The sequence below is a fragment of the Notolepis coatsorum genome, assembly GCF_963971535.1.
Source record: "Notolepis coatsorum genome assembly, chromosome: 11".
Classification (NCBI taxonomy): domain Eukaryota; kingdom Metazoa; phylum Chordata; class Actinopteri; order Aulopiformes; family Paralepididae; genus Notolepis; species Notolepis coatsorum.
In genome coordinates, this window is record NC_140175.1 from 31,791,492 (window position 1) to 31,803,525 (window position 12,034).

Genomic DNA, 12,034 nt, shown 5'->3' on the forward strand with positions numbered 1-12,034 from the left:
GAGTGAGTGAGCTGCACAGCCCAAAATACTCATAACTCGCTGAAATATTGACGGATTTACAAACGGGTTGGTTTGCTATAAACATCAAAGATGTAGTTATGATACTGCATGTGTATGCGCATGCGTGTGGACTGGAGCACGTGAGAGTATAAAGAGTCCATTTTTTTCTAACTCTTTCTCACATCACAACAAGAAGAAGAAGAAGACGAACTCTTTCACAGTGTGGTGTGCGCGCACTGCGCAGGCAGAACAAGATGTCTTTCAGTAAAAATGTAAGTACCTATTTCGCTATTTTGGACATTAGGTTTGCTTATCAAGGCCACCACAGACCACCTGTGCAATCGAATTTAATTAGCTAACTGGCTCTCTCTTTCTCTCTCTGCTCTCTCCGCTATCTTTACTAAATATAAACGTGCAAGTACATGGTGTAGTAGGACTGCTATCTTTACTAAATATAAACTTGCAAGTGCATGGTGTGTATAGGACTGGGTTCCATCCTAGAGGCTAATCTTTCCTGTGACAAAATGGCATCCAATGTAATAAAAAAAGTCAACCAACGGACGCGATTCTTGTACCGGATCTCCTCTCTGGTAAACAAGAATACCCTGAAGACTCTGGCAGGAGCACTCATTCAAGGGTACTACGACTATGCTTGCACCTCATGGTACCAAAGCACCTCAAAGGCGCTAAAAACAAAATTACAAACATCTCAAAACAAGCTAGTCAAGACTACTGCTTGACCTGACTCCTAGAACCCACCTCACCCCTGCCCACTTTGCCAACCTAGGATGGCAAACTCAATGGTACACTGGTTGAAGAAACATGGCTTGGTTTCAAAACCAAATTCTCAACAATACTAAACGACATGGCCCCCCTAAGAACCACCAGGGTAAAAAATCGCGCTGAGCCGTGGATGCACTCCGAAATACTGGCCGCTATGAAAACCAGAGACAAAAAATGCTCTGAGTTTCGTAAAAGTCAGTCAAAGCTTACTAAAAGCACGAGCAGTGAACTCCAAGCCCACGTGACTGAACTCAAACTAGAAAGAAACAGACTAAGAAACGACGTAAACTCCATGATCAAAACTGCAAAAAAGAATTTCATCAATGACAAAACTGAGGAAAACAAAAACAAACCACGTGAACTTTGGAAATTACTCAATAATCAACTAGGATGCAGTAAAAAACTTAAAACCAGATTCTCAAACATAAACATAAAAACGGACAACACGCTCATCACAGACAAGCTGGATGTAGCCAATTACTTAAACATTTTCTTCACAAACATAGCCACAACACTGGTAAACAAACTACCCTCCCACTCAGGGCTTTATGGGGTAGAACACATAGTAGCTTACTACAAAAACCTAGGGGTCCGCAAGGACGACTTCAAGCTGGAAATGGTAACAACAGATGAGGTACTCAATAAACTGAGCGCCCTCCAACCTAACAAGGCCACTGGCCATGACAACATCCCCTCCAAATTCCTCAGAGACTCCGCAGCCGCCATCACCCCAATCATCACACACATAATAAACCTCTCCATAAAACAGGGACACGTCCCCAAGGACTTCAAAATTGCTAGGGTGACCCCTCTGCACAAAAAGGGCAGCAAATTAGACCCAGGCAACTACCGCCCTGTTTCTATTCTCACCTCCATCTCGAAAGTCATGGAAAAAATAGTCTACGAACAGGTCGAAAAGTACCTAGCGGAAAAAAATCTAATCTACGAATTCCAATCTGGCTTCAGAACATCCCACTCCACTGACACATGCCTTCTCTATTTGAATGACCACATCAAACAAGAGGTGGACGCAGGCAAATACTGCGGCATGGTCATGCTGGACCTACAAAAGGCCTTTGACACGGTCAATCACTCCATTCTGATTGACAAGCTAAAAGCAATTGGTTTTGATAGTCTATCAGTGAGCTGGATGCAATCCTACCTTGAGGGGAGGGAACAGATGGTGGAGGTAAACGGTACCCTATCCCCCCCTCTCACAGTGAGCTGTGGTGTTCCACAAGGAAGCATACTAGGACCTCTACTGTTCCTAATTTATGCAAATGACATGTCGTCAGCTTGTGACTGCAACTTGTTCCTGTTTGCGGACGACTCAGCCCTGCTGGTCTCTGACAAGAACAAGTTACAGGTTGAAAAAACCCTCAGCTCGGAACTAGGCAGAATCTGCATATGGCTTGCTGATAACAAACTATCATTACACATGGGCAAAACAGAGTCCATTCTCTTCGGTTCAAATAACAAACTCAGCAAGACCGACGGCTTCTCAGTTACAGTGGGTGACAATATTGTCACAAGGAAAGATGAAATTACCTACCTGGGTTCCATCCTAGAGGCTAATCTCTCCTGTGACAAAATGGCATCCAATGTAATAAAAAAAAGTCAACCAACGAACTCGATTCTTGTACCGGATCTCCTCTCTGGTAAACAAGAATACCCTGAAGACTCTGGCAGGAGCACTCATTCAGGGGTACTACGACTATGCTTGCACCTCATGGTACCAAAGCACCTCAAAGGCGCTAAAAACAAAATTACAAACATCTCAAAACAAACTGGTCAGACTACTGCTTGACCTTACTCCTAGAACCCACCTCACCCCTGCCCACTTTGACAACCTAGGATGGCTTAGAGTAGATGACAGAGTACAGCAACTTGCAATGGGCCTGGTCTACAAGATACACTACACGACCAAGGTACCCATGTACATGGCAAAATACTTCCCAAAGGTCAGTGAATACCACGATCACAACACCAGAGGGAGCTCCACAAATCATGTTAAACCCAGATTCGGCTCAAATAAGGGACTAAACACGTTTCGCAATTATGCCACATCAATGTGGAACGCCCTACCCAAAGCTGTAAAGGAATGTGGATCACTACCCACTTTCAAAACCTCTCTCAAGAGACACCTACGGGAGACTGCAATTCAACACTGGCCCCTGTAAATATCCTAACCCAACCCCCTCCAATGTACAGTCATTTACCTAGTATGGTTTTGTCAATAGTCCAATGTACAATTTTGTTTGTTTGTACAGAGTCTCCCCCCCCTCAATGTACAGTTTTGCTTGTCTATACAGTGTGCCCCCCCCCCCCCCCCCAACCACCTCCAATGTAAATTACCCAGTATGGTTGTCAATATCCCAGTGTACCCAACCCCCCCCACCCAACCTCCTCCAATGTACAGTTTCTACGTCAAATGTATATACTCCCTTTTCTTGACTCCTTCTGTATCACAAACAGTACTGTATTTGCAAATCTGGTATGTCATAAATGTATAGATGTAGCAGTACTGACTATCTGTATGTCATGTATGTCATATATGTCCTGATGAATTGAAAATGGGGGACCCTGGTGGAAACAAGACGAAAGTCTTTCTCTGGTCTGCATCCCCTTAACAATTGTGTGTATTGAGCTGTACTGTATTGTACCCATTCTGCAATCTGTTAATAAAGTTTTCAATCAATCAATCAATCAGACGACAGAGTACAGCAACTTGCAATGTGCCTGGTCTACAAGATACACTACGCGACCAAGGTACCCATGTACATGTCAAAATACTTCCCAAAGGTCAGTGAATACCACGATCACAACACCAGAGGGAGCTCCACAAATCATGTAAAGGAATGTGAATCACTACCCACTTTCAAAAACACTCTCAAAAAACACCTAAGGGAGACTGCAACTCGAAACTGGTCCCTGTAAATGTCCGAACACAACCCCCGCCAACACCCCCCCCCCCCCCCCACTCCTACCCCCCCCCCCCCCCAACCACCTCCAATGTACAGTCCCACCCCCACCTACCCAATCCAATGTACAGTTTCTACGCCTAATGTATATACTCTTTTCTTTCTGGACTCTTTTTGTATCACAAATACAGTACTGTAATTGCAAATCTGGTATGTCATAAATGTATAGATGTAGCAGTACTGTCTATCTGTATGTCATGTATGTCATATATGTTACGATGAATTGGAAATGGGGGACCCTGGTGGAAACAAGACGAAAGTCTTTCTCTGGTCTGCATCCCCTTAACAATTGTATGTATTGAGCTGTACTGCACTGTACCCATTCTGCAATCTGTTAATAAAGTTTTCATTCATTCATTCATTCATGTAAAACCCAGATTCGGCTCAAACAAGGGACTAAACACGTTTCGCAATTATGCCACACCAATGTGGAACGACCTACCTAAAGCTGTAAAGGAATGTGAATCACTACCCACTTTCAAAAACACTCTCAAAAAAACACCTACGTGAGACTGCAATTCGAAACTGGCCCCTACAAATGTCCTAACCTAGTTGTACAGTAAAATGACCAAGTAAGGCTTTGTCACAGTATTCCAATGTACAGTGTAAAATGTGTATGTGTCCCCTACCCAACCCCCCCCACCTCCAATGTACAGCCCTCACCCACCCTCCTCCAATGTACAGTTTCTACGCCAAATGTATATACACTCTTTTTCTGGACACTTTTGTATCACAAACAGTACTGTATTTGCAAATCTGATATGTCATAAATGTATAGATGTAGCAGTACTGTCTATCTGTATGTCATGTATGTCATATATGTTATGATGAATTGAAAATGGGGGACCCTGATGTAAACACGACGAAAGTCTTTCTCTGGTCTGCATCCCCTTAACAATTGTATGTACTGAGCTGTACTGTACTGTACCCATTCTGCAATCTGTTAATAAACTTTTCAATCAATCAATCGAAACTGCTATCTTTACTAAATATAAACTTGCCAGTGCATGGTGTGTATAGGACTGCTATCTTTACTAAATATGTAAAAATGTAAGTACCTATTTTGGACATTGGGTGTGTTGCTTATCAAGGCCACCACAGACCACCTGTGCAATCGAATTTAATTAGCTAACTGGCTCTCTCTGCTCTCTCTGCTATCTTTACTAAATATAAATGTGCAAGTACATGGTGTAGTAAGACTGCTATCTTTACTAAATATAAACTTGCAAGTGCATGGTGTGTATAGGACTGCTATCTTTACTAAATATGTAAAAATGTAAGTACCTATTTTGGACATTGGGTGTGTTGCTTATCAAGGCCACCACAGACCACCTGTGCAATCGAATTTAATTAGCTAACTGGCTCTCTCTTTCTCTCTCTGCTCTCTCTGCTAAATATAAACTTGCAAGTACATGGTATAGTAAGTAGTAAGCCATCTCCAAGTGGGCAAGTGATGTGGTGATTAGAGGCACAACCTTTTATTCATATTTTGAAAGTAATTATATTCTATTTTTTCCAGGACCACATAACGATACGAAGAGGCCAGTCACCACATGCATCACAGAATGAAGGTGATTGTGACATGTACTATCCACCGAAAGACAAACTGCAGAGCATGGTTGAGTACATGCAGGAAAAAAAGATGATCCCCGCTGTGCTCCCAGAAAACTTGAGGCTTCCTTCAGTGGAAACTGTTTATCCACCATGCCTAGTTCCTGAGGAGATGATGTGCCAGCGATGCCCAGACAATGTGCCCCTCTCGGATCCTGTCCTTATTACTACAAAGGCCAAAATCCTGACTAGCACCAAAATTATTCAAGGTATTTTGATTATGATATTGAAATGTACAGTGTTAATTAAATCAACCATGTGAGAAAGTACTGTATCAAGTGTAATGCTGCATATTTCCATCTCTAGATGTTGCCACCTACTACAAATACTGCAAACAATGTAGAATGCATTACCGTTACCAGGAATGGAAAGATGGTCTACACAACTTCAACGACAGTGTTCTCCTTGATCTACCCTTGTGCCTTTACTTGAGGAATATGTTACAGGTTAGAAACTGTGGCTCAACAACTTATTAAATGTACATGGAAATTAAAACTTAATCATTGCACTAATTTTGCTTCCATAACTGTTTCTCCCATAGGTCCACACTGCAGTCAGCAGAGTAGTAGAGTCCCTGGAACTCACTACTGGGGTACAATTCCCCCCTGCAAAAACAGTTCTCAATGCCTACCTTCACTTTGAGGCTCTTACAGAACATGAGTATTCATACTCTTGTGTAACCTGTGGTGATAACCCTCCGGTGGTGGTGATGGACCTCCACAAGAAAGGAGTGTTCCATTTATCCAGTAAGAATATTCATATATTACTTGACTTGGTTGAATACTCAATTCAGTCTCGGTCAATGAACACGATTTTCTCTCCTGTGACCTTGTAATGGACATTTAGAGACATAATTTTCACTGATAACCGCTGTGCACTATCTCTTACTTGGATGTTCCTAATCGTATGACTTGGAGAATATGCTTTTGCGTGTAAATGTTCCTTGTTTTTCTTAGTAAGTGACCTCAAACGACCTCCAGATGATTTCAGTGGAGAGGTGGACGTGGAACACTTCTGGAAGACACTGTCTATGGATATGATTGGTCGTGGTTTTGTAACGGGTAACTCGCAGCGCTTAGTCGACATCTCCTTTTATCAATTTGTTAAGCAACTTCTATTCCTGATGTGACATTATTATTTTCTTTTCATTGCAAAGGTCAAAAAAACAACCCATTTGCAGTTCCCCCCAGCTATCACTTTTGGGCACCATGGATAGGCAAAAATACCCGCCGGTCCAACAAAGTAATCAACACTGAATTTGAGAAAGTCCGTCCTCAAAAACAAGCAGAGGGGCAGGAAATCACAGTCTCGGAAGACAGGCTCAGAAACGAGCTCTACAAGCAGAAGGTTGATATTCTTTTTAAGTGTAAACTATATAGTATTAGCCTAATGAAGATTTATTTCTGTGCATTGATTAACATTTTACAACTTAAAACACTGGCTATTTCTTATACATTTTTCATGTCTTAGGTTTCTGTGATACGGAAGCTGTGTAAAGAATGTAAATTGGATTCCTCTGGGTCACGCACTGACCTCCTTCTGAGACTATCTACCGAAATGAAGTCGAGGCACACTTATGATAAAATCTTTGAGAAGATTTGGGCTGCCTCGGGTACGATACATTACAGTGCTGCTTTAGTGTTGCCTCTGGTTATTTAAAATGTGTATCCAGAAAAGATATGCGAAGGGCATAATTTAACTTTGTCTAAGACTAACTGATGTGATCACATAAGTGTTTGATTTTCTTTCATTTCAGGTGGATGGGCTGTAGTAATGTGTCCCTGTGGCATTGTATACAGCATCAAATGCAATTTGAGAGCGGAGAGCCCTCGCGACTATGCTGATCTCCTCCTATCATGGAAGCATGTGCCAAATATCAGCATCTACGATTTTGCACGTGGGCTGGCAGTACATTGTAATTTAAGGGACCCAATCAGGATGCTTTTCAGCCCGTTTGAAGGTCGGTTGGCAGACCCCACCCTGGAAAATATCAATTTGGCCAAAGGAGGAAAACTCCATGTGTCCCTGCCATGGCTCGATGAAAGAAAACCGGTCCCAGACACCAATGGCCATCCTATCACGGGCTCTGCAGAACATTATGTTCTGTACGACAAATTTCATGAGGATAACACCAAGGATGACCGTGATGCTCTCCGCAAACTTGGTCTAGTCCCTCAAACTGCAGGACATGTAAACAGTCAAGTTGCAGAACAACTGTTTGCACAAATGAGAAAGAACAATTACTTTTTAACGCAGCAACTACCATCGACCCATCTGTTCCTGATGAGAAACATCCTAGAACACTTCAACAACAACAAAAACAAGAAGCGAATGGACAACATCAAAAAGTTATTTGGGACGACAGCGGTGGCAATAAACAGCTACCACCAGGCTGTATTGGGTACATTTTCTACTTGCACTTGCATTAAAGATATTTAATGCATTAATCCTGTTTTTAATTGATCTAGGAAATAATGTATAAATGTCTTCATTCATCAAGTTCACTGTTCCTTACTAAGCTGTGTTTGTCATCTGCTTACAGTGTCACAGGAAGCAGTCCTTGATCCATCACTGGAAGCAGCTCAAGGTGTGCTCCCTGAAGCGGGTTCAGGTCTGCCCCCAGCAATGACAAGTAAGTGGAATTGCATGCCTGGGTCCTTAGAAAGTCTTAAAATGTCTTAAATTCAAGTTTAGCCGCCTATTGACTGAAACCACGCATGATTTTCTGTCTCATGGGGTAAACTGTAATCTTCTCTCCATGACAGGCCACTATAAGAGGCCACTGTAAGAGGGCTGAAGAAATCTTCTGGACCCCAGATGTCGACAAAAGGCATGCCAACATTATCCTAATCATCAGATTCGTTTTTATTATCTGAAACATTTTCTCTTTTAAATGTCTTGTTTTGAATTTATTGTCACAGTATGTGTTGTCCTGGTCATATCGCTATTAGACCTAACTATGTATAGTGGTACAGTGTAGAATTACCAGAATATTGCATTGTCAACCTTTTTTACATTTTCTATATGTTATGCTTTTTCATATTAGTGAGCGGGAGGCATTCGATGACAGAATCGACCGTGAAAGGAAGAAGCAGCGCTGAACTCGGCTGCAAGGGTCCTCACGCACACCAAACCCTGGCAGCACATCACCCCCACCCTGCAAAAACTCCACTGGCTCCCCATCAACTACCGAATCCCCTACAAGAGCCTCCTCCTCCGCGATCATTAGAGTTTTTTTTTTATTATCTTTTCCCCCCTCCTTTTTCCGATTTTTCTCCCATCCCACTGTTAGTCGTTATGCCCCCCCCCCCACGTGTGGAAGGTCGCACTACCTCTCTCATTGTACTGTACTTGTCTAATAGCCCTTCAAGAGCAACGGGTACAGGGTCGATATGACCCTGATGTAAACGAGACACTAATCTCTCTACCCCGCGCTCGGTTGCTAACTTGCTATTGTTTTTTTACAGTCTGCCGTGAACATGGGAAATAATTGCGACAGCTCTGCTGTAAACACTGGGAACCTTGGTTGCTATGCCCACACAAAACCGCAAAACTTCACCCTGGACTCCGGTTTTCAAAGACCGGGGTTGCAGTGTAGCAAATCCCCGGTTGTGTGTGGCCGAACAGTGCAACTGCGCACATACAATCATGGTTATATTAAATCCAGCGCTCGTGTGGACTGGGCAACTTGCCTGCCATTACGTTGCGTTCTGAAAAGCGAAACTGACCCTGAAAACGAAACAAAAATGGCCCTGTGTGTAACTGCAGCCGTCTCTGTGCTAACAGTCACGTTTTCAGTACGAGAAGACAAGACAAAACTTCTCTCTCTGGTCTGCATCCCCTTAACAATTGTGTGTATTGAGCCGTACTGTATTGTACCCATTCTGCAATCTTGTTGCAATAAAGTTTTCATTCACACTCAAAATCTGTGTTCATTTTTTATTTTGCATACTAATGTTCTGTGTCTTGAGTCGTACTTGTATTGAAAAACTGATTTAATGTCTGAGGAGAAGACCGGTACTCATCATCTTCGTCTCCACAAAAAGAAAAATGACATGTGAAGTATGTTGTGTGCCAGGTTCAAACAGTGCTGTATATGTACAGTTTATTCCTACTCCTATCCAAGCTCCGGGAGGGTCATCAAAGAGAAGTCGCCTATTCTTAGTCCTTGCCCCACAATGGTGGAATGAACTACCCACCCCAGTTAGGACAGCCCAATCCAGTCTAATCTTTCGCCGTCGACTAAAGACTCACTACTTCAACCATTTATCTAAATAAAAAAAATCTAACCCTAACTAACCTTACTGTCATGCACTTGTCCTAATAAACTAACCTACACTGTAGCACTCAACACTTTATGAACATTGTTACTGAGACGAAAGTTAAGTTTACTCTATTATTACTAGATCTGGTATGTCTAGATGTAACACTGTATGGGTACAAGTTTACTCTATTATTACATGTCTAGATGTTACATCTATGTAAACGAGACAAACCCCCCCCCCCCATCCGCAATATTCACGCGTCCAGACCACTTATACTTGTCCAGACCGCCTCCAACCCGTCCAGCCTGGCTCTGCGGCTCTGCAGATACCCCCTATTGACAGCACTAGCTCTCTCTCCCTCGATGGTTTGATTGATTGATTGAAAATGTTATTAACAGATTGCAGAATGGGTACAATACAGTACAGCACAATACACAATTGTTAAGGGGATGCAGACCAGAGAAAGACTTTACATCTTTACATCAGGGTCTCCCATTTTCAATTCATCATAACATATGACATACAGATAGACAGTAGCCTACTGCTACATCTATACATTTATGACATACCAGATTTACAAATACAGTACTGTTTGTGATACAAAAAGAGTCTAAAAAAGAGAGTATATACATTTGACGAAGAAACTGTACATTGGAGGCGGTGGGGGGGGGGGGGGGGACTGTACATTGGAGGTGATTGGGTGGGTGGGGTGGGGGATGGGTAGGCGGGGTGGGGGGTAACTGTACATTGGATTATCGACGAATCCTTACTTGGTCCCAAGAGGAGGGTCTCGTGTATTCTTGGGTTAGGTCTTTTACTGTACACTGGAGGGGGTTGGGTTAGGACATTTACAGGGGCCAGTTTCGAATTGCAGTCTCCCATAGGTGCTCCTTGAGAGTGGTTTTAAAAGTGGGTAGTGATTCACATTCCTTTACAGCTGTGGGTAGGGCGTTCCACATTGATGTGGCATAATTGCGAAATGTGTTTAGTCCCTTGTTTGAGCCGAATCTGGGTTTAACATGATTTGTGGAGCTCCCTCTGGTGTTGTGGTCGTGGTATTCACTGACCTTTGGGAAGTATTTTGACATGTACATGGGTACCTTAGTCGTGTAGTGTATCTTGTAGACCTGGCCGTCTGAATGCCTTCTACAACAGAACTGCGTTTCCGCGTCTCTGATTGGCCAGGTCATTTCTGGTCATGTGACATGTACGCCCAATCGTGGGACCGCAAGTTTCTACACTGGTTAAGCTTAGGCGCTCTTTCGAAGTTGGTTAAGGTTAGAGTTTGTCTTAGAGCATGGCGATAGAACGCCTGCCCTGATTCCGACGGTTAAGCTTAGGCACTCTTTCGAAGTTGGTTAAGGTTAGAGTTTGTCTTAGAGCATGGCGATAGAACGCCAGGTAGTTTGCAGGCTGTTAGACCCGGAAATAGGCGTAGAACTTGCTGTCCCATGATTGGTGCACATGTCACATGACCTGGCCAATCAGAGCGCAAAACTTGAACGCGGAAACGCAGTTCTGTTGTAGAAGGCATACACGCGACCAGGCCCATTGCAAGTTGCTGTACTCTGTCGTCTACTCTAAGCCATCCTAGGTTGTCAAAGTAGGCAGGGGTGAGGTGGGTTCTAGGAGTAAGGTCAAGCAGTAGTCTGACCAGTTTGTTTTGTGATGTTTGTAATTTTGTTTTTAGCGCCTTTGAGGTGCTTTGGTACCATGAGATGCAAGAATAGTCGTAGTGCCCTTGAATGAGTGCTCCTGCCAGAGTCTTCAGGGTATTCTTGTTTACCAGAGAGGAGATCCGGTACAAGAATCTTGTCCGTTGGTTGACTTTCTTGATTACATTGGTTGCCATTTTGTCACAGGAAAGATTTGCCTCTAGGATGGAACCCAGGTATGTAATTTCATCTTTCCTTGTGACAATATTGTCACCCACTGTAACTGAGAAGCCGTCAGCCTTGCTGAGTTTGTTATTTGAACCGAAGAGAATGGACTCTGTTTTGCCCATGTGTAATGATAGTTTGTTATCAGCGAGCCAGGTGCAGATTTTGCAGAGTTCCGAGCTGAGGGTTTTTTCAACCTGCAACTTGTTCTTGTCAGAGAGACCAGCAGGGCTTAGTCATCCGCGAACAGGAACAAGTTGCAGTCACAAGCTGACGACATGTCATTTGCATAAATTAGGAACAGTAGCGGTCCTAGTATGCTTCCTTGTGGAACACCACAGCTCACTGGGAGGGGGGAGGGGGGTAGGGTTTAGACATAACTCTTGTCATAATACTCTTGATAAGAGTAGACTACTAGAGAATACATGATTTAAAGTTGATGGAGGACACCAGACGGTTTGTCGGTGACTTCACTCATGTTTATTTTTTATATACCTACGGATTACCATCATTA

The 12,034-nt window shown here is 43.1% G+C and overlaps 1 protein-coding gene across 1 annotated transcript; it reads left to right on the forward strand.

Moving 5' to 3' along the window:
* The first annotated feature begins 2 nt into the window (after window positions 1-2).
* LOC311237349 (HMG domain-containing protein 3-like) lies at window positions 3-9,248 on the forward strand. The gene is made up of 11 exons (XM_084325170.1): window positions 3-272; window positions 5,284-5,584; window positions 5,682-5,821; window positions 5,917-6,121; window positions 6,332-6,436; window positions 6,532-6,722; window positions 6,846-6,987; window positions 7,132-7,776; window positions 7,918-8,007; window positions 8,141-8,205; window positions 8,422-9,248. The coding sequence occupies exons 1-10, from the start codon at window positions 255-257 to the stop codon at window positions 8,161-8,163; spliced, it is 1,860 nt and encodes a 619-aa protein (XP_084181296.1). The 5' UTR covers window positions 3-254; the 3' UTR covers window positions 8,164-8,205; window positions 8,422-9,248.
* The last annotated feature ends 2,786 nt before the right edge of the window (window positions 9,249-12,034 follow it).